Here is a 24,426-nt window from a genome sequence, read left to right as displayed (position 1 = left end):
TTAAAAGCATCGTTTTTGCTGCATCCCATTCCTAATAACTGTCCCATTTGGGATTACACCTACTTCCTGACTTTTCACATAGTAGATAGATGTTTAAAGAACATGCTGTTTAAATTCTGATTCCCATTTCTACTTCTAGGTAGAATTTTGAGTAGTCATTGTCTTTTGAACTGGGCTTTCTGTCATCACTGGACACTTTAATAATACATTAATTTCCTTCCAATTGTGTATATCTTCATTATTTTATAGCGAGAATATGCTCCTGCAGAACATAACTTAAGTCTAAAGAGTAGATAATCTGTGCCAACGGCCTTGCCACAATGGTAACACCCGTTCCTATCAGATCACCGAAGATCCTATCATCACTGCTGGGCTTGGTTAGCTCTTGGATGGGTGACCGTCCAGTATGTGGAGGGCTGTTGGCAAGCGGCCTGCACTCAGCCCTTGTGAGGCAAATTGAGGAGCTACATGGTCAAGAAGCAGTGGCTCTGGTTACAAAAGCTGACAACAACTGGGAGAGCAGTGTGCTGACCACATGCCCCTCCACACCCACACATCCAGTGATGCCTATTGGCAGAGGATGACATGGCAGTTGGTCATTGCCAATGGGGCCTTCCAAGGCCTGTTTGGATGTTTCTTTTTTAGATAATCTGTTACACTTTACAACATCATCAAAAATCCACAATACACGGAAATAGTTCGAAAATATTGACTATAACACTACAGAAACTTCTATAAAATGTTTTATGCTAAAGACATCTACTATTACAATTTCACTTCTGTAGCTTCAAATTTCAGTGGATGTAAAATGTTGGTAAACCAATTATAACTAGCAAAATATTTAACATAACTCAACAGAAACTTCTACGGAACATTTTTATACTAAAAATCTATGTGCTGTTAAAATTTCAACTTTGCATCTTCACATTTCAGTGGATGTAAAACTTGTTTAAAACATCAGCTCTTGTGAAAACTATTTAACTGAGGAGCTTCAGACTCAAGATTAATTACATTTGCCCATTTCTGAACCATCTTAATAACAAGCTAAATGATTCCAAATTGTCAAAATTTTTGCTAGGCTGTTGCACAACATGCTCAGAGAATAGGTTGCGTGCTTGGCTTAGCAACGAAGAAAGGGGGAAGGGTGGGTGTAGTCCTGCTCTTACCCAATGTTAACTTGAATCTGCAAACAGCTATCCAACACACTTGCTTCCCCAAAAAGAAACGAGTGAATTTCGCAGACTGTCAATACAGTATGGGACTTTGTGAGAGTGCACAGATCAGTGTTGACTGACACAGAGTGTTGACTACATAGAAAGTGAACATAAGTGTGAAAATTATGGCACTATAAATGGTGAATGTAACTCTGAACAGATGCAGGCAGATTATATGCTGTGTGATGGAGTCCAGAGGGAAGAATAACAGGCAAAGTGTAAATAGTGGTATGGGAAAAGGGCATCACAGGAGCAGGGGAAGTATGGGGGGGGGGGGGGAGGCTGGACTTCAGAAGACCAAATTCTCCTAAGGGGGTGGGGGGAAGATGAAGGGGGGGGGGGGGATTTAGCTGCATGAACTTCAGACAGGCCTTCACAACCAGTCAAGGGGAATGTGGACCCGCAACCAATGTAACTCTGCAGGAGGGAACAGCAATAGTGACAGCGCAGCATGTTTTAACATGGCATTCTGCCATTAGTGGTTGACTGGGCTGCTACAAGGTGTAGCACAACACAGCATTTCAACAGCTGACTTGGTGGTGGCAGCGTGCCTCCTGCCATTAAATATCCAGATGGAGTGAGTAAAAGGGTACAGCTATGGTGCAGTCTCACTGCTGGCCGGGTGCCTCGTTACAGTTATGCAGCAGCCTCACTCCTGGCACAGCCTCTCACTTTCCTGCCAGGAGCTTTTACCTTGCTACAGTCACCTCACCAGTTGAGCAGATTACTTGCAGTGCATGAAACGAAAACTATGTTCTAGTCACTGTGATTTGTTTGTGCAAAAAATATGCCTATTGACAATGAGAAAGAGGAAGAGATGTGACTGCACCCTTAGAATGTAAATCATTCACAATGCAGTTCTAACAGCAGATCAAAAATTGTCCAGAGCACTTTTTCAGACATCTACAACTATTGTAATAAATTTGCCAGTTTACTTTAAATATTATTGAACCAGAATAGGTTGAGAAATGAAGATCTGACTCAAAATTATTAGTGCAATTTCTGATGAAGAGCTTCTTAGGTGATATTTGGTCAGTTTTTATCCAAATCTACTTCATACATTACACTACATCTGACAATTTTAGATTTTTGTGCTGATATTGTGATGGTAAATGATAAACTAGGTAAAACAGATGAACCATTTCCTAAAACTATTACACTTAATATTATCTGTCATAGAGCGGTTATGATGATCTGTAGGCCTCTGGTCCCAAATACTTTGTGTCCAGAAATGGATGAAATAAGTGCCTTTTTACAATTGTGATATATAGTTCTCACATTATTGTCCACGTACAGTAGTTTCATTGGTAGGATACAGGGAAATTACCCAGGAAATTACCCACAAATCTCTTGATAGACTACTTACAAAATTTCATGTACTGGTATTAAGTGAGGAATCTAAGAATATATTACGCTTCCCTACAGTTCTTGCAGTGATCACGAAGATAACACTGATTAATTACAGCTTTCCAGCAGCATTTACCAAGTCATTTTCCCTCACTCCGTACCTTAATATATAGTACAATTGGAAGTACACTCTGCAATTTCCTTCACAGTAATAATGGCTCAAGTTTCAGAACTGATGGCAGTGGTGACCTTGAAACAACCAACAATGTCTCAGGTTTTAGGACTGATGGCAGTGGTTGCAGCATAACACACAAATCAGCTCGATAACATCGCCTGGTGAGGATCATAATGAGCAGGGAGTGGGGGGGGGGGGGGGGGGGGTGAAGGGGGGGTGGAAGCAGGAACAATGCAGGTTGAGGTGGAAATAAACACACACTACAAGATCCCAACACGGATGATATCAGCATTCCTTCAGCACGTCCATTTGACTAGCACAGCCTATGCGCCAGTCAGTGGTTGAACATATGGCAAAGTTACTTCAACATCATTGAGCAGTACTGCCATTGTCCGACACTCCAGCCTGTCTCCAAGGATCTGGGGTTCAACATGGAACCTGTCCACTTCCCACCAATGTCACACAGCACTGGTGTATCTCAGTTGCCCAGCTTGGCCTTGTAGCACCAAGCTAACAAGACGAATAAAATTATGAACAGCCGACCAGTTACAATGGATAAAGAAATTCTTTAGCTAGGTTTCGACAAATATAGATTTGTCTTCTTCAGAAGGTAACAATTTTACATTAGTAAGGACTAATGTACCATGGCCATTTTTACAATTGTCGGCATAGATCCATGTGTCAAAAATAAAATATAACCCTAGAATTAGTGTTTGTCATGTTAATATAAAATAGCTCATGTATCTTGCAGAGCTGAGTCAGTTGTGAGCTCTGCAATATCCATGAGCTATTTTATATTAACGTGACAAATTTATATTTGTCGAAACCTAGGTAAAGAATTTCTTTATCCATTGCAACTGGTCGGCTGTTTATAATTTTATTACGTGAAACCGCTGCTGTTCTGCAGCTACGTTTAAAATACTAACAAGACGACTTGTGTCAGTAATGTCTTTGCTGCCACCAGCCACCACTGTCTCAGTGTACTGCTAGGGATGTCACAGGGTGTGTGCTACTCACAAACAGTTCCTGGGCTACTGTAAAAAGAATGTTCCTTTTAACTAGGTATCATAGACACTGCTGTACTGGACAAACTGTACCACATTTTCCCCACATATGTAACTATGCAGCCAGAATCATTCAGCTGATGATATAGGAATCACAAGTGGCTATGTCACAACACTAATAAGACTAACTAGGCATTGCAGTCTGACAGCCCATGTGACTGTCAATGCGACCTTTGTTTGTGATTATGTCCCCACAAAAAGACATGTTACACACTTAAGATGCTCCTAAACCCACACAATTCTGCTGGGAACTGTTTTGACAGTTTCCCAGAAGAGATCTGGAAACAATAACGCTGTTAAGTACTACTAGTTCAAACAAACACATTGGTGTGCATTGTTTTATCTAAAAAAATACAGAGATATATCATTTGGATCTTGTGGCTATTTTTCATTGACAACTTCCTCCTTTCTCCATATTGCCCTATTCCCCTGCAGTTGCAAGTCAGTAATTTATGTGACCCTAGATTAACCATCATGCTCTTAGATGAAGATATATATACTAGTACCATGAAAATTATTTATTATTATACAACTTACCAGTTATAATGGCAAATTTTGCATGAAGCAGATCAACAACATCTCGGACTGCCAGTTCATTTGTCTCCATTACATCATCTGCAAAAATGTTGCTAAAGTTAACAAAATTACTGGGAATCTCAATGTAAAAAATAATTAATAAATCAAACAATTATGAATACAGGTTAGCACAATGATGGGAAAAAAGGTCAACACCAAAAAGTAATTACTCTAGAGTAATAACATTTTGGGACTACATTTGTCTAGATAACATATTTAAGTGATTAACATTGCAACATCACATTTATTGTAAGATAAACCATGGCAAATGTGAAATGCTGGTACATTAATAACCGGTGGGCCCTCCAGAACGTTGAATGCAAGCATGCAAACATGCATGCATTGTGTTGTATAGGTGGCGAATGTCAGTTTGTGAGATAGAGTTCCATGTTTGTTGCATTTGGTCAGTCAATACAGGGAGGATTCATGCTGACTGCCGATGACACAGGAGTTGTTGTTCGATGATGTATTGTATGTGCTTGATTGGAGACAGATCTGGTGATCGAGCAGGCCAAGCCAACATGTTGACACTCTGCAGAGCACGTTGGGTTATAAAAGCGATATGTGGGCAAGCATTATGCGGTTGGAAAATACCCCCTGGATTGCTGTTCATGAATAGCAGCACAACAGGTTGAATCACCAGACTGGCATACAAATTTGCAGACAGAATGCATGGTATAACCATGAGAAAGCTCCTGCTGTCATACAAAATCACACCCCAGACCACAACTCCAGTGGTAGATCCAGTGTGTCTAGCACACAGACAGGTTGGCTACAGGCTCTTAACTGGCTTCCTCCTAACCAGCACATAGCCATCACTGGCACTGAGGCAGAACCAGCTTTCATCAGAAAACACAAAATTCTTCCACCAAGCCGTCGAATCAGCTCTCGCTTGACTACACTGAGGTCGTAAATGGCAGTGGTCTGGGGTCAGTGGATTGCACACTACAGGGTGTCTGATTCGGAGCTGTCCTTGAAGTAACCAATTTGTAATAGTTTGTTGCATCCACTGTGATGCCAGCTGTTACTCAATTTGCTGCTGCAAATGCAGTACAATGTGCCAGAGCCATACACAAATAGAATGGCCTTCCCTTTCGGTAATGTCATGAGGCCATCCGGAGTCCGGTCTTGTGAGTGTACATTCTCAAGACCACCACTGCCAGCAATCATTTACAGTGGCTACATTCCTGCCAAGTCTTTCTGCAGTATCACAGAAGGGACACCTAGCTTCTTGCAGCCCTACTAACTGACCTCATTCAAACTCAGTGAGGTGTTAATAATGGCATCTTTGTCACCTTAAAGGGATTCTTGACCAACATCAACTCCTCATGATCGTTACCTGGTTTGCATCCTCTTAGTGGTATTATTAGGACCACTCTTATGCGACTTGCACAAAAGCTGAATAGACTTCATCTTTCAGATTTAGAAACACACCTACCAACTTTTATTTATTTCACACAACTACTTTTTGGGGGTTGTAATTTGTATCCCTTAGTGTATTACAAGACTTCATTATCTGGGGAAATACTAAAGAGGAAACTTGAAAATCAAATATATCATTTGTATGTCCCTTTTTCAGTGACTTTTTCCTATAATTGTTATGGAAAGAGATAGTTCATCACAATCTGTACTATACAGAAAAGATTACAAACACACAAAAATCGTCCTTGATATCAATAAGAAAAACAACCACATTCATAACATTCCTTACTGTTATGACAAGGACAGAAAATCAACAAGTTGTTTTGATGATTTTTATTTGTTTTGGAATACACCTTCATAAACTCTGAATGGGAGTACAAAATGGTGTAAAGATGTCGGCAATCCACTACATCACCTGCAAGATACCATAGACAATATCATCTATTGGATGAAGTTGAACTGCTGCTAATAGCAAAACTTGATAAAACAGATGGAATGAAAATAGGATTGGTCAAAATATACACAAACCTAGGAGACTCAGTAGAGGTAATAAAATACGTGAATAAACATGGTGAGTAAACTTGAGATGGCCTGCATATTGAAAGTTAAACACTACCTTAACATTAAATATAGCCCTACATTTAAAAACAATGTCTTATAAGCGATGTGTGCTACCACTCCAATTTTACTGGACTGACAACCTTTTAAGAAATAACAAAACAATTTCAAAAATTAAAAAGTGTAGCACCAAAAGTATGAGAGATTAATGCTTGATGAACTATAAGAGATAAGAGTAATAAACTGAGGCCACAGAGGAATGGATGTATGTGGCATTGTCATGTTATGTTCAAATGACAACAGGTCCTACGCATTTCAATGCTGAAAGACAGGCGATGGCCAAAGATACACCCACAATAATATCTGGAAGTTAAAGGAGCCACAAAAACCATAAACAATACAGAATAAAATGTCACCATATTCTGTTATGTGAGAAAAGAAATGCAATCCAAATTCAAGGTAACAATGTAGTTACACCAGAAATTTATAGGAAGGTGTCACTCATCACAGATCAAACAACCACAGCCTATATCAAGTAATCTATCTTAAATCACTGAAATAGTGTTTGTTTTCGTTCATTTATTGTGTGTCATACATTCCACAATCAAGGAGAATTTTCAGGGTTGTGGCTTAAGATAACCAATAACAGAAGAGAGGCAAGTGCCTCAAACTTGCTTTTTACCGTTGCACTAACAATGAAATATTACTATACTATTTATTAATAAGATTTGTGCTTTCATTAGGTAAATGTAACCTGATAAGTGAACAAGAAACTGTTAATTTTAACAAAAGCTGTTGTTTCCTCAGTTATATTAAACAGCTGCTGTTTATCTTTTATTGTTAGCTTAAAAGTTTCTTGATTATATCATTATTTTTCAAAGAGAGCTGTTCACAAACACTACTAATTGTCAGCAACTTTACCACTTACACTTATTCTTGTCCTGTAGTTAATAGAAATTTTCAATCCCTGATGCTAGATAATTAAATAATTTATAGGAGATGTGGCTAATGAAGTATTGAAAGGGATTCCAAATTTCTTGTTTTATGTCGGATGGGAACTTCTTGAATATTTTTACACCTGAGTAAATAATTTCAGTCTGAACCCTACACAAGGAGTGAAGCATACATGAAAATAATTTTGGTATCTTGTATTGTGATTGTTTAATTCACAGATCAGCTAAAACTGATTTTTATTATCAGCAACAAGAGTCAAACAGAATACACCTGTTCTAGTTTTTACTAGCATCTAGATCACAGTCAAAACCAATGCTCGAATCAAACAAGTTTGAAGATGGAAATTGCCAGTCGCGATTTCAAAGGAACTATCACAGCATTCACCTTCATTGATTTATAATGGAATGTGCACTGATGCAGAATCTTTCTGTATGAGTATGCATGTGGCAATGTGTGTTATTTAATATGTTCCACAATGCCATGCATAAAAATGGTATTCTTCTGGCGCTCATACCTCAGGTTCTACGGGTGACGAAAAGAAAGTGTCAGGTGTTTTGGATAGCCCTTGGGCCAGGCACCATAAGAATACACAACAAAAGGAACATCCCAGTGTCACTATCTTACAGTACAAGCCATGAATATTACACACTTCCTCCTGCTTAGGCAAATGGAGCAAATTAGTTGGTTCTTTTTGTATTTGATGTGGTTTATGGTGGGCCCTATGGGGCTTATGGGACTGCTATTAGTTCAAGGACAGTTCCTTAGAACCTGCCCCCCCCCCCCCCCCAAAACTAAGACGAGGTTTCCGAGATGGCTACGCAGAGTTAATGATGAAATTTTTACCATATACTCCTGATCTCAAAATACCTACAAAAGTTTGTTGATATCTTTATAAGTTAGCCTAACTGTACACGTAAAATCCAGTGTGAGGTGAAAACAGTTTATAAAGTGAAGTAGCACAGGCTGCAAAGTGATATCATCAGTAGGGTTCTGAGAACTCTAAGGTCTCTTACTGAAGCACATGCAAAACATTTGTGCACAAAGAGTTCAGTCTGAGGTGCAAAGTTTTGCATTATTTCAATTTCACACAAGTAAACTATCAAAATTTTGCTGGTCCATAAAGTTATTTTCATAGAATGGCATTTACTGCAGTGGTAGGGAAAAGAAAGGGACCAGAAGAAAAGTGCTCCTATTGGAGCAAAAAAAAAAAAGGGGGGGCAGAACATGCTGCTGTTAAAAAGACTGAAAAGTGTGGTACAAACAGTCCATTCTACCTACCTCAGCACCTATAAAATTTTTCCCAATAAGTTTGGCGTTTGAACATATTTGCCCTTTTTTATGCTCAGAAAGAAGGAGAGAGTAGCAGAGGGATAGAAATGGAAAAGTAATAAACAGTGGAAGATAGGAGACAGTGGTTGTGGTTTAGGCAGAGTGAAGGAAACAATGGCAGTGTGAGACAGAGGGAGGGCACAGTGGTAGTGGAACATAGTTGACAAAACAGTGCCAGGAAAAGTGAAGGACCCAGTGTCAGTGAGAGAGGAATACATTGAGAAATAGGAAGTGGGGTGAAAGACAGAGATAATGAGAGACAGAGTCTATGACAACGAGGAAGAGAGAGAGACAGAGAGAGAGAGAGAGAGAGAGAGAGAGAAGAAACAGTAATAGTAGTAGTAGGGCAGAACGAAAGGGACTGTGACTGAGAGACAGGAGACAGTGACAGGGAGATAACGACAATGAGTTGGGCCGAATTAATGAATGAGAATGGGCACGTGGGAATGGATGGGTACGAGCAATGTACAGCAATTGACTATTGGGTGTGAGCGAGTTACGGTTATGGGAGCTTGTGGGAGTGTGAGATGACTTGTATGTTAAAAAGAGCACGAATATGTTCGTATCCCCAGAATTTTTAAGGTTGTTGAGGAAGGTAGAATGAGGCAGCTGGTACCCCACTTTTAAGAGTCTTTTAAACAGGAGCATATTTGCCTTTTTTGTGCTCTGATAGAAGTATTTTTCTGCTGGTATTTGTTATAAGAAAGATGTGTTTGGAGCAATATGTGTCAACGACACAGATGATCATTTCTTGCCCTGAGGAGTGGTGCTGTACCGTACGCTGAAGGTCCACAACTGCAATGATCATTAGTGGTCATGCAATTAACATTTAAGTATAATATTTGCATGAACAACTAAAACCTATACAAAATATTTTCTTTTTTCTGTTCACAGTTACAGTCTCTTAACTGTTAGCTAATGTTCTCTTACTGTCATGTCAGAATTAGATGAGGAATTAAAAAAAAATAAAATAAAAAATAAAAAAAAAAATACTTGGTTTGAGTAGGACTCTTGCACTGCGGGTTCCACACAAACTTAATTATGTTAATAGACAGTCCACCCATTCTGTGAATCCTGAATCTCAACCACTTTTGCCTGTTTTCAATGTTGATACTAGCAAGATAACAGTTCCAGAGATCCCAAAATTTTCGAGAATGTTTTAATTTTAATTACATAAATGTGACAAAGTCATACAGGAAGCACGTGACCATTATTATAACAATCAGTAGTTCTCCAGTAACGCTGAATGTGTCGTAATGTTAAAATACGAACTTCAAGCAAGGAATTACTTTATTGCTCATATGATGCCTTTCAAACTTTATCCATCATCAGATATCCAGGACGGATTACTACACAGAGATACGGCATTTCAAGTTGTGTATGTGAAACAAACATTCGCAGTATTAAAATACAGGGTGAGTCAGGAGGAAAGGTACATACTTTGAAGGGTGATAGTATTAGTGATTCTGAACAAAAAACTTCATATGGACGTATGCTCTATTCCAAGTGGTTTCTGAGATTAATTAATATCACTTTTGTATGTTTTTCTTGAATAACTCTAAAACCATATCCTCCAGCAAAAACGTGTCACAGTAAAAAATTAAACTATATTAAGTTTCCTACAAATAGTCCTATTCATTTTTTTGTCTAGAACTAATGGTTTGTGCAAAGATAGCACGAGAATGCTAAAAAACTCGCGCAACGCACTTGCTTTGTATATTACGTAGTTTTTGTAGGCCATTTTGAGATAGCATATTGAGGTAGCAAGTTGAGACGAACAGTTTCATAAGGGACATTTGTGGTCTATCAAGTTGGGGAACTACATCAAATTGGCCTACAAAAACTACGTAAGCTACAGTGCATGCATGTTGAGAGAGTTTTTCAACTTCTCGCGCTGTCTTCGTACAAACCATTAGTTCCAGAGAAAAGAATAAATAGGACATTTTATGTAAGAAATTTTATATACTTTAATTTTGTACTGAGACACGTTTTCACTGGAGGGTGCAGTTTTCAAGTTATTCAAGAAAAATGTAAAAAAGTTGTATTAAATGTGTTCTATCTTGGAAACCACTCGGAACAGGGCATACACCCATATGAAGTTTTTTGTTCAGAATCACTAATACTATCACCCCTCAAAGCAAGTACCTTTCCTCCTGACTCAAACTGTATGTGATCCAAATGGCCATACCACTTTGATGCATTGTCTTAGAAGCTTAAATTTATTACACTGCCACAGGCCTCTTGTATGAGAATCAGCCTTATGGAATTCACAAACTCTACAATGAAAATAGTGTTCTTTCATGAAGGACTGAATTAGGAGGGGTAGCTATTCATGAATTCTACATTCATGTTGTTGGATAATGTTGTGCTTCCAGATACTGTGACATTCATTTCAACTTCATACATCTGCCCATTCCTGAGAAGAAGGGGTCTTAAGTGATGGACGAACAGTGTGTCACATATGAAACGACGAAAAACTTTGTGTGTGCTGTAATTACAAATTTCCAGTTTTCAAATTGTTTCCTTTGGCTGCACTGTGATACCTTCCTTTTTGCCAAATTTCATGATTCCAGACCAACAGAAAGTATCCCACAGAATTTGATGAGCAAGTTTGTGGGTAATAAAAATGCGAAATAAATGGCCGTCTCTTTTGACTGCACTAACTTAGAAACTTCAATTTTTTACACCTCCAAGGGGCATAAATTTCAACTTGATAAGCAACCCATTCCTGAGAAAAAGGGTTTTCAAACTGTCAGATGGACAGAAGATGGATAACAATGTGATCCTATACAGGTTCCATTTTTATTTATTTAGGCCCACAACCCCAAAAATTGGTAAATCATCCACACACAAAGAATCTTTTGGCATCACTGTAGATATAAATCTATCCACTAAAATGGAAATAAGATACATACCACAATTTCTTTGAAAATTTAGTTCTCTTGTATGAGAATCAGCCTTATGGAATTCACAAACTCTACAATGAAAATAGTGTTCTTTCATGAAGGACTGAATTAGGAGGGGTAGCTATTCATGAATTCTACATTCATGTTGTTGGATAATGTTGTGCTTCCAGATACTGTCACAGACAAGTTAATGAAGAGTGACATAAGGTGGAGTTTGCATGGGAGGGCCATCTCCAATGGAGTGACGTTACTAAGGGTTTAAGGAGCCATTCCGAATAATCCATAAGAGCAATGTCATGACAGATGCTAGGGAGTGTGTGCTGTTCTCCTCTACTTGTAGAAAGGATAATACAACTACTTTCTGACTGAGCCAGGATAGTGGTCACCATCCAAATTATGCTGAAAGCAACAAGGAAGACTTCCTTTGAATGAAGTCTGAGGAGTTAGTGCGTACTGTAGTAAATCTGTTCTGATCCAGCTGAAACATCGTGACTGCTGGTAGGGCTGATTTCACTTTCCTCATTGTACACCTCTATTATTACAGGTACAATAAAAATGTTCATGTCTACAGGTTCACAATTTGAATAGAATACAGAAGTATGGCTGACTGAGCTAGTAATTTCAAACATGTGTTCCTCCACTGCTTGAGCTACATTCTCTGAAATGCAAAATATGGTAGCATTCTTCACTAGTGTTGCACGTACATACTTTCTCTCTTCCTGAAACTCCTGTTATACATTTTCATACTTTGACTAACATTTCGTGATTGTCTATTCGGCACTAACATGTACCACAGCATTTTCTTTCCTTCCTTGATTAACTTTTTTTACTTTAGCCCTTACTAACTGAAATGCTGTTAGATTTTCTGCAAATAGATTGATTCTGAATCTTCAGGTCACCAACCATATGTCCCACAATGCAGTCTGACAACCCACCAGAAAACAGGTTGCCTCCTAAAATAACAACCACATTTTGGATGCACTGGCTCTGAGGACAACCTCTATCATATGATCTACCTCCTGGATGATGATATGTCACCACCAGTTGGCTATATCATAACCAGTTAGCCTTACTGATTACCCATTTCTGCTTTTTTCACGACAAGGATTAAGGGGAGTTGGAATGCCGGAAAATGGAAAAAATTCACATTTTCAGTTTTTAACCTTATAACTTAATTTGAAATTTTCTGCTTAAAATGGTGCAAAATTTGTTAAGAAATTCCAATTGGAAGTATTTTTATTTAATTTTTCAAAATTACATGTGCGCCCAGCAAAGTTACCCATCTTGTGATTTGTACACATTTAAATCTTCGCATTTCCGAAAACATTACATATAGAAGGCTGTGGATTTCACTCTTCAGTTGTAGAATCTTTGATCCTTCCATAGGTACCATTGTTTTTACGACTAGCTGTGTTTATTGTTCAGTTTTTGATCTGTGAGTGTTTGTTTTGAGCCTCGAGTTTAGTTTGTCGCTCATTTGGAGTTTGTTATCTGTCTTGTTTTGACTTTCAGTGGTGAGTGCGTAGTTTCTACGATGCCTAGGAGTGCATCATTATTTAAAAAGCGAAAGTTTCGCGGTAATAGATTTACAAATAACGTTTGTTCAAGTGATTCTGCTTCAGCACCTGTTGATGCTGGTGAAAGTTCTGACGTTTGTACAGCTGAGATGTGTGAAGGAGACACGCCCACCAGTGCATCAAAAAAGAAGTTATCAAACTGTGCAAGTGAAATTACAGATGAAGCTTCTAATGAACAATATGTTTTAGTCGACTTTCCTGTTTTTACTGAGTTTATGAAGAAATGTTTGTGTTGTAATCTTTGTGGAGGTTCTTTTGATATGAACATAACAAAATCTATAGGACTTTCCTGCAAAATTGCTATAGTTTGTGCCAGTTGTGAAAATGAGACCTGTTTTTGGAGCTCTAAAACATGCAGTAGCAATTTGTTTGAGAGTAATATCAGGCTAATGTATGCAATGAGAGCAATTGGTAAAGGACATACTGCTGCTCAAACATTTTGTGCCATAATGAATCTTCCACCTCCACCTGCTAAAATTGACAATTACACTGAAGTGATAGGAGATGCTGTTCAGTCTGTAGCAGATTTATCAATGAAAGCTGCTGCCAGTGAAGCAAAATATATAAATGAAGGAAACCCAGATATCCCTGTTGCTTTTGATGGAACCTGGCAGAAAAGGGGTCACACATCCAAAAATGCTGTTGCTACTGTTACTAGTGTGGACAGCGGTAAAGTTTTGGACTATGAAGTGCTCACTAAACATTGTTACCATTGTGCATCTGGTAAGATAGAAGCAGCTCACATATGTAGCAAGAATTATGAAGGTACGAGTGGAGGCATGGAGGCTGCCGCTGCTGTGAAAATGTTTAGCAGATCAGAAAAAGAACGGGGAGTATTTTACACAAAATTCCTTGGAGATGGGGACTCCAAGGCATACAAAAGTGTTACAGAATCCATGCCATATGTCAATAAGACAATAACTAAACTAGAATGTGTCGGTCATGTTCAGAAACGAATGGGCACTCGTCTAAGGAAACTGAAACAGAATCTGAAGGACAAAATTTTGTCAGATGGTAAAACCATTAGAGGTCGCCTGTCAGATAAAATTATAAATGAATTACAACAATACTATGGTATGGCAATAAGAAATAATGCAAATAATTTGCAGGAAATGAGACAAGCTGTATGGGCCACATATTTACATCGATCATCAACTGATGATAATCCTCAACATTTTGCTTGTCCAGATGGTCCTCAGTCATGGTGCAATTATAGAAAATCTCAAGCTACTGGGGATCCTTATCACCATAAAAATTATATTCCATTGGCTGTTATGGAAGTAATTAAACCAATATATAGAGACTTGGGGCATCCTGATCTTCTGCGAAAATGTCTTCATGGTTGTACCCAGAATCAAAACGAGTCGTTCAACAACCTCATTTGGACTCGTGTACCTAAGAATGTATTTGTTGGGATAAAAACATTGAAATGGGGAGTCAGTGATGCTGTTATTTCATTCAATGATGGTCATATGGGTAGGCTAAAGGTCATGGCAAGGCTCGGCATTGCTCCTGGTATCAACACCATCAGAGGTCTTCAGCTTCTGGACAGCGTGCGAGTAAGGAAGGCTCAGTATGCAGCTGAATTTAATACAAAAAAAGCAAGGGCAGCAAGGAGAAGAAAGCTTCTAGGTGAAGAAGAAGAACTAGAAGATGACCCTGATTACTCTGCTGGACACTTTTGATAATAGAATAAAAGGTATTTGTGAATTTTCATAATAAATTACTTTAATCGCATTTTCTGGCATTTGACATTTTTAGTGTTACATGTACCTTTATCTCATAAACCACTCAACCAACAACATTCAAATTTTCAGAAATGCTGCAAAACAGTTCAAAGAGGCCACTGAACTAGAATCATGACAAGAACTGGCTTATTCTCTGAACTAGGGAAGTTTATGTTATACTTTTTCCAATAAAAAATGGCTTAATGGTAAAAAATTCATAAATACTATACCAACAAAAAGAAAACATTGGTTCTAGTTCAGTGGGCTCACAATATATGCTGAAAACCTCTGCCAGAATTTCAAAGTTCTGAAGATAATAGTTCCAAAGAAAAAGGTACACAAAGTTAGCAAATTTAACATTGGCGAGATAGGGCATTCCAACTCCCCTTAAGACAGAGAAGACATCATGGAATGTAAGTCATCTATCTTACCCCATAAAGCAGTATCTGCAAGGACTGGAAGAGATCTACGGGAGAAAATGAGCCTGTTTCAGTATTAAAAATGTCATTTTAATTATTTTTGGAAGTCGCACGTCTTCAAGTAAAAGCAAAATGACAATACTTGTTGCCACTGGTAGTTGTTGGAGGAGCCCCAGGACACACTTCGAGCTCTGGCTTCTTCAGGAGAAAGAGATGTCAGGAAGATTTCTTTGGAGTATTATCTCTCTCATAAATTTATGATGGCTTCACAATTCTTAAGCAAGCAGGATTACTATCAACTGTAATTCTGATGAAGGGCTGTAAAAATGCCACTGGCCCAGCAAAAAGGAATTTGAAGCACTACTTTGCATTAAGTTAAGCAAATAAAACTGTGTTCTATCTTGTATAACCTGTATTCTATTTATTATCTGTGCAATTAGCCAATTTTAACTGTGGGTCATCTTCAAGTACACATTTTGAGCTATATGCTCAAATGAAGAATGAATCTTCAAATATGTGCTTGAATATGACCCATGGCTGAAATTGGTTAACTGCAAAAAGATAATAAGCAGATTACAGTCTACTTGGACCATGTTTTCATTCTCTAAACACACTGAGGCTGTGGACCCCCCATAAAAATAAAATGAGAAAATTGTATCCGGACTGTGGCAATAGGTGTGAGCAATTCCACTCTCCTCATCATGATGCCACTCGTTTTGACTACAATAAAATAGGACATTTATCTGTTGTGTACCTTGGGTAGTGTACAGCAGCACACTATGATAATGACCCACTTCACTTCATTCCACCTGTGTCCACAGCAGTCAATGGAATTGCAAAAAAGCTGTTGCCTACCCCAAGCCTCAATTACTGTGCTGTGTAGGTCCTAGTACACATAGGGGTTGTAGTGTCACTTATGAACATGGGCATAACTCAACTTGTGCATCCAGTAGATGATGTCAGTGCAGGGTCAAGACATATAACCAAGTTTTCTTGATGTCGATTCTGCTGCAGTGGACACATTCATTCTATGGGTTTCATATTTGCTACATAGTGATCTTGTTCCAACTGCCATTCCATTTCATCATCTGGAAACCTTACATTCTAATTACGGACAGTTATTTAAACCTGCATTAAAAAAGAGGCTTTTGCTAAGAATAAAGATTTGTTCTTTTGTTCTGTTTTGTTTTAGGGTGCAAAAGCAACCACAGTCAGTAGCACATAAAAAAAGACTACACATAAAGCCCAATTGATGGAAGGAAAGACAGGTAAAAACAGGGACGTGGAGAAGGATCCATAAAATAGAGAAACGGATGTCATAACTAAAGATTAAATGTCTTTCGCCACATTTTTACAATGGATAAAAAGTAAAATGCATATGACGGCATTCTGTTAGGAAATGGCAAACAGTCAGAGATTGAGGGCAATGAGCAAATAGTTGAGGGTGAGCACCACGTAATGAATGGTGATGGCTAAAAAGACAGTGCCCAATATGCAACCTAGGTAAAATGATCTCCTCACAACAAGAGGGCCGAGAGGAGATCATCCAAGCCAATGGGACAGGGTTAGTTCCCTGGAGCTTATTCTCATGAAGGAAGGACCAGTGGTGATGCCAAAGTGGCACCACCTGCTGACAGATGGCAACACAGAGATGATCAGAGGGAATGGATGAATTAGCAGGCGGAGATGTGAGAACTGCAGCCTGGGCAGCAGAATCAGCTGCCTCATTTCCCGTCAGACCTACATGTCCAAGAACCCACATAAACATCACAGTGCAAGTGACAGATCTCCTGGATGCGTTGCACTAATTGATGGACAGTGTGCAGCACACTGAAGCTCTGAAGGGCACAGAGAGAGCCTGAGCAAATGACGCAATTGGAAAGCCTTTGTTGCTGGATGTACTGCATGGCCTGATGCAGGGAGAAGAGCTCTGCCATAAATACTGAGCAGCGGTCCGGGAGCTAATACCGAAAAACATCGGTGCCAATGACAAAGGCACACCCAACACCATTATCAGTCTGAGAGCCATCAGTGTACACAAAGGGACTATTGTAAAGTTCCATGCAAATGTCGTGAAACTTACAGCAATAGAGCGAGACTGGAGTGGCGTCTTTAGCAAGTGAATGAAAGCCAAGGTGAACACGGTCCGCTGCACGAATCCAGGGTGGTGAAGGGTTCACACCCATAAGAGAAGTGGCAGGTAACGTGAAGTTCAGCTGCCAGAGCAAAACCCAAAAGCGAGCTCCAGGAGGTAACAGAGAAGAAGGACGCACCTCATATGGGCGGTGAAAGGAGTCATCGAAGAAGTAGGCTTACGATGGGTGGCCAGGCATGCAGACAAAAGGCAGAAAGTCGCGGCGGTATGACAGTGGTAGTTCAGCAGCTTCAGCATACAGACTGTCAACCAGGATAGTGTAAAAGGCGCAAGTGGCCAAACGGCTGCCACAATGGTGGTCAGTATTGAGATGGCGCAAGAGGGACGGATGTGCAGATGCATAAACGAAACACCCGTACTCTAGTTTTGGATGGACAAGGGACTGATAGAAACAGAGGAGGGTGGTCCTATCCACACCCCAGGAAGTACCACTGAGGACACGTAGGACACTGAAGGACTGCGTACAGTGGTCTACCAGGTAAGACACATGGGAGGATCAAGGAAGTTTGGTATCAAACATGAGCCACAGGAATTTTGTAATTTCAGTGAATGGAAGTATAACAGGCATAAGATTTAAAGATGGTGGAAGAAAACAATTGCACTGCCAGAAATTCACACAAATGGTTTTGTCACTGGAAAAGCTAAATCCATTGACAATGCTCCATAAGTGAAGGTGATCGATACATCCCAGAAGACGCTGCTCAATGAGACAAGCCTGTGGAAAACTGCAATATATGAAAAATCATCAACTATTAGGGAGCCAGAGAGCCATTGGAGGTTGGCCCACGTGACGGAAGAGGGAGTGGAACTATTAAAAGAAGTAGTGAAGGAAATCCAGCTGGCCTTTCTGCTATCCCAAAGAAAGGGACAACACTGTTTGTGCAATTGTTTGTAATGAATGCAGTTTGCCATTGTAGGGTGATGGTTAAAAGCATGGAGAGCACGTCTCCATGCATGAATGGTGTCACGACATACCTCAGTCCACCAAGGAACCGGGATACGGCACAGTAAAGTCGAAGTGCAAGGAATGGAATGTTCTGCAGTGGTGAGGATGATGTTTGACGATATTCTACTGGCCATCACAACTGGGGAAAAGATGTTCATCGAAGGTTGCCAAGGAGGAGTAAAGCCTCCAGTCGATCTTATAAAGCTGCCATTTGGTTGTGCACGTAGGTGGAGTAGGAGTCAACAGTTGGATGGCACACAGGAAATGTTCACTCGAGTACATGTCAGAGAGAATGGATCACTCGAGATGAGCAAGCTGGGCAGTGCAGAAGGAGAGGTCCAAATTGGAATAGGAGTCAGTGGAGTCTGAAAGGAATGTGGGTGCTCCCCTGTTAAGGCAGATGTTAAGGTGGCACCTCTCTGATAGGTTCTGGGCAAGCCCCAAAGGGAATGGTGTGCATTCAAGTCACCATGCAGCAGAAAGGCTTGAGAGAGTTGCCTAATAAGCTGGAGGAAGTCTGCCCTGGTGATCCCAAATCACGGAGGGAAGTGAACGGTAAAAAGGGGGAAAGGTCAGGAGAGGAAGGAAAATGTGGACTGCAACAGCTTGTAGCCGGGTAGTCAGGGAGATGGGTTACTATGAATATTATCCAAGATGAGAAGGATGACTCCCCATGAGATGGAATGCTGTCCTCGGGGGGAAGGTCAAAGAGGACTGCGAAGAAATGAGGGAGCTGACTGAACGTGGTTGTGACAGCACAGTTTTGTTTCTTGCAGGCAGAGTATAAGTGTACTCTGTGATTTTAAGAGCAGCCGTACGTCTTTGTTAGATTGAAGGCCACAAACATTCCATTGGAGGCGAGTCATGAAGAGGAAAAAATGAAGGGGTGTCACCTCAGTGGCTGCCAAGTGCCAGCCTTTGAAGACTCATTGATACAGGGCACAGAGGCTGAATGACCCTGCTCCCTGAGGTCTACAGAGGCACTAACATTCTCCTGCTGTCGGTCTGCAGAGCCCAGAGCAGAAAAACAGTTGTTGGTCTGCACCAGTGGCACAGAGGTCGTCCGGGCAAAGATATCACATGGCAACATTGTCGAAAAGGATCTCTGAGTCGGCGAAGGAGAAAACAGTTTTCCTTTGTTTGACTTCTTGGAGCTTTTCTGATTGGTAGAGAAAGACTCAAATGTTTATTGGCTGGAGGGATGTAGGCAGTATTCACAGGAGTATTCCTTGTCTTTTCCAGCCTGCTGTGTAGCAGGCAACTTCGCCCTGTAAGGCAAAAGTTTGGTTGCTTGTTGCACAGCTAGAGAAGGAGGCAGGGATGCTACCATGACCCTGGGTGATTTCACAACTGCGGTGCTTTATTTGAGGTTGCATGTCTGCATGGCCACGACCTTCGTGGAGCAAGATGTAACAAGAACAGTACTGTAGATGCCAGGTGGTAGAAAGCAGGGCTTCCAACTAGCCTAACGTTTTCCTTTTATCGACATTTCTTCAACAGTGATCACATATTTGGACATTCCCAGAAACCTACATAAAAAAGAAAAGAAAAATGCCATGTATTTTCCTATGTAGCACTCTGATCAGAAACATCATAAAGGCTATTATAGAGTCTCCATAAAAGACAGTCCAATATGTGCAAGGTTATTCATATTCTTAAACACTATGTGTTTATAACATCCAGAGCAGTACTTGCTACTACTAACAATATTGTTTATGAACTCTCACTCTTTGTTTTTGGTTTTAGGGCGCAAAACTGCTATGGAAACTCTCACTCTATCTTTAGGTCCAAGACACCTTATCCACATTCCTACACAACCTTAACATTTTCTCTCACATATGATTCACCTGTTCCTCCTCTACCCACTGCACCTTATTCCTCGATGTTGACCTCCATCTCTCTGATGGCTCCATCCACACCTCTGCCCAAATTAAACCCTCCAACCAAACAGTACCTGCATTTCGATGCCTGCCATACCTTCCACACCCAGATTCTTCCCACACTAAAAAATACCTCCCATGCAGCCTACTGGATGACGTATCTGCAGTGATGAGAGCATCCTTGCCCAGTGTACTGAAGACCTCACAAAGGCCTTCACAGGCAGGCAATACCCCCAACCCTAACCTACAAACAGATTTCCCGTGTCATATCCTCACACACCCCTAATCCTCCCATCACCCTCAAGAATCAGTTACAAAGGAGAACCCCCACCGCCCAGAATATCACCCTGGACTGGAACAACTCCACCGTATCCTTCAACAGGCCTTTGATTATCTCTCCTCATGCCCTACAATCAGGGACATTCACCCAAGATCCTTCCCCACACCTCCTAAATTTGTGTTTCATCACCCATCCAACCTACACATCATCTCAGTCCATCCCTATGTCATTCCCATTGCCAACACCTTGCCACGAGAATCAAAGGGGTAGACCAATGTGCAAGATCTGCCCAGGCCACCCTCTCAGTACTTACTACTCCTACAGGCTTATCCCACCCCATCAGAGGCAGGGTCGCTTGGAAATGACGCCATGCCATGTACCAACTGCGCTGCAAACACTGCACAGCTTTTCATGTTGGTATGACTACAAACCAGCTGTCTACCAGGATGAATGGCCACCACCAAACTGTTACCACGAACAGAGTCAACCATCTGGTGACAAAACATACAGCTCAGCACAGCATGATTAATTTCAATGGCTGCTTCACAGACCATCTGGATCCTGCCCTCCACCACAACTTCTCTGGACTAGGCAGATGCCCCGCCCTACCACCAGTTTACATCCGCAAGTCGTCTTCAGTGTGCACTGCTTCCCACCGGCCCCTGAAATCATGCATTATATGCCTAGCTCATATAACTTCTGCCACCCTTCCCTCCTGCATTCACAGATGGCAAACCAGCTCCCTCCCTCCGAAATGCTATCCACCAACCTCACACAATGACTCTCCCACCATAAGCAGTCCACCTGCTGAAATACATGCCTGCCTATTTGTTCAACCAGCACCATGTAGGGGCACAGTGTGTGTGTGTGTGTGTGTGTGTGTGTGTGTGTGTGTGTGTGTGTGTGTTCTCAACACTTCCGAGTGCCTCCTTCAATCCAAAAATGTGTACAGTGTGTACGTTTGACACGAACTTTTCTTTAATATATTTATTTCAAGGTTCTATATGTAGCCTAGCAACACTATTTAAACAGGTTTTTTTTCCTACTTGTTATATATACTAAGGTAACGTTTATTAGTTAAATAATATAATTAACATACATTTCCTTGTACCTCCCAGTAATTTATATGACTTTTTGAATATTCATTAATCACATCATAATTTTCAGTGAAATATAAGCATCAACCATGGACCATGCATTTGGTGGGGAGGCTTGCGTGCCTCAGCGATACAGATAGCCGTACCGTAGGTGCAACCACAATGGAGGGGTATCTGTTGAGAGGCCAGACAAACGTGCGGTTCCTGAAGAGGGGCAGCAGCCTTTTCAGTAGTTGCAGGGGCAACAGTCTGGATGACTGACTAATCTGGCCTTGCAACACTAACCAAAATGGCCCTGCTGTGCTGGTACTGCGAACAGCTGAAAGTAAGGGGAAACTACAGCCGTAATTTTTCCCGAGGGCATGCAGCTTTACTGTAGGTTAAATGATGATGGTGTCCCCTTGGGTAAAATATTCCCCCATTCGGATCTCCAGGCGGGGACTACTCAAGAGTACGTAGTTATCAGGAGAAAGAAAGCTGGCTTTCTGCGGATCGGAGTGCAGAATGTCAGATCCCTTAAACGGGCATGTAGGTTATAAAATTTAAAAATGGAAATGGATAGGTTAAAGTTAGATATAGTGGGAATTAGTGAAGTTAGGTGGCAGAAGGAACAAGACTTTTGATCAGGTGAATACAGAGTTATAAATACAAAATCAAATAGGGGTAGTGCAGGAGTAGGTTTAATAATGAATAAAAAAATAGGAGTGCGGGTAAGCTACTACAAACAGCATAGTGAACGCATTATTGTGGCCAAGATAGATACGAAGCCCACACCTACTTACAGTAGTACAAGTTTATATGCAAACTAGCTCTGCAGATGGCGAAGAAATTGATGAAATGTATAATGAGATAAAAGAAATTATTCAGATAGTGAAAGGAGACGAAAATTTAATAGCCATGGGTGACTGGAATTCGACAGTAGGAAAAGGGAGATAAGGAAACGTAGTAGGTGAATATGGATTAGGGGTAAGAAATGAATGAGGAAGCTGCCTGGTAGAATTTTGCACAGAGCATAACTTAATCGTAGCTAACACTTGGTTCAAGAATCATGAAAGAAGGTTGAGAAGGTTGTATAACTGGAAGAAGCCTGGAGATATTAGAAGGTATCAGATAGATTATATAATGGTAAGACATTGATTTAGGAACCAGATTTTAAATTGTAAGAACTTTCCTGGGGTACATGTGGACTCTGACCACAATCTATTGGTTATGAAATGTAGATTAAAACTGAAGAAACTGCAAAAAGGTGGGAATTTGAGGAGATGGGACCTGGATAAACTGACTTAACCAGAGGTTGTAAAGATTTTCAGGGAGAGCATAAGGGAACAATTGACAGGAATAGGGGAAATAAATACAGTAGAAGAAGAATGGGTAGCTTTGAGGGATGAAATAGTGAAGGCAGCAGAGGATCAAGTAGGTAAAAAGACGAGGGATAGTAGAAATCCTTGGGTAAAAGAAAAAATATTGAATTTAATTGATGAAAGGAGAAAATATAAAAATTCAGTAAATGAAGCAGGCAAAAAGGAATACAAACATCTCAAAAATGAGATTGACAGGAAGTGCAGAATGGCTAAGCAGGAATGGCTAGAGAACAAATGTAAAGATGCAGAAGATTATCTCATTAGGGGTAAGATAGATACTGCCTACGGGAAAATTAGAGAGACCTTTGGAGAAAAGAGAACCACTTGTATGAATATCAAGAGCTCAGATGGAAATCCAGTTCTAAGCAAAGAAGGGAAAGCAGAAAGGTGAAAGGAGTATATAGAGGGTCTATACAAGGGCGAGGTACTTGAGGACAATATTATGGAAATGGAAGAGGATGTAGATGAAGATGAATTGGCAGATATGATACTGCGTGAAGAGTTTGACAGAGCACTGAAAAACCTGAGTCGAAACAAGGCCCCGGGAGTAGACAACATTCCATTAGAACTACTAACAGCCTTGGGAGAGCTAGTCCTGACAAAACTCTACCATCTGGTGAGCAAGATATATGAGGCAGGCGAAATACCCTCAGACTTCAAGAAGAATATAATAATTCCAATCACAAAGAAAGCAGGTGTTGACAGATGTGAAAATTACCAAACTATCATTTTTTACATCATGGCTGCAAAATACTAACGCGAATTCTTTACAGACGAATGGAAAAACTGGTAGAAGCCGACCTTGGGGAAGATCAGTTTGGATTCCGTATAAATATTGGAACACGTGAGGCAATATAGACCCTACGACTTATCTTAGAAGCTAGATTAAGGAAAGGTAAACCTACGTTTCTAGCATTTGTAGACTTAGAGAAAGCTTTTGACAATGTTGACTGGAATACTCTCTTTTAAATTCTGAAGGTGGCAGGGGTAAAATACAAGGAGCGAAAGGCTATTTACAATTTGTACAGAAACCAGATGGCAGTTATAAGAGTCGAAAGGCATGAAAGAGAAGCAGTGGTTGGGAAGGGAGTGAGACAGGGTTGTAGCCACTCTCCGATGTTATTCAATCTGTATATTGAGCAAGCAGTGAAGGAGACAAAAGAAAAATTTGGAGGAGGTATTAAAATCCAAGGAAGAGAAAATAAAAACTTTGAGGTTCGCCGATTACATTGTAATTCTGCCAGATACAGCAAAGGACTTGGATGAGCAGTTGAACAGAATGGACAGTGTCTTGAAAGGAGAATATAAGATGAACATTAACCAAAGCAAAACGAGGATAATGGAATGTAGCCGAATTAAGTCGGGTGTTGCTAAGGGAATTAGATTAGGAAATGAGACACTTAAAGTAGTAAAGGAGTTTTGCTATTTGGGGAGCAAAA

The 24,426-nt window shown here is 40.3% G+C and overlaps 1 protein-coding gene across 1 annotated transcript in view; it reads right to left on the bottom strand.

The window, feature by feature from the left end:
* The window catches only part of LOC126174324 (guanine nucleotide exchange factor DBS-like), a 377,138-nt gene that overhangs the window by 211,903 nt on the left and 140,809 nt on the right, over positions 1–24,426 (bottom strand). Inside the window, exon 2 of the mRNA XM_049921026.1 lies at positions 4,338–4,415. Coding sequence (XP_049776983.1) covers positions 4,338–4,407 — 70 coding nt within the window. The 5' untranslated portion in view covers positions 4,408–4,415. The remainder of the gene's footprint in view (positions 1–4,337; positions 4,416–24,426) is intronic.

The sequence above is a fragment of the Schistocerca cancellata genome, chromosome 1 (assembly GCF_023864275.1).
Source record: "Schistocerca cancellata isolate TAMUIC-IGC-003103 chromosome 1, iqSchCanc2.1, whole genome shotgun sequence".
In the NCBI taxonomy this organism is placed as follows: domain Eukaryota; kingdom Metazoa; phylum Arthropoda; class Insecta; order Orthoptera; family Acrididae; genus Schistocerca; species Schistocerca cancellata.
Note: the sequence above shows the minus strand (reverse complement) of the source record. Positions and strands in the feature narration are given on the sequence as shown.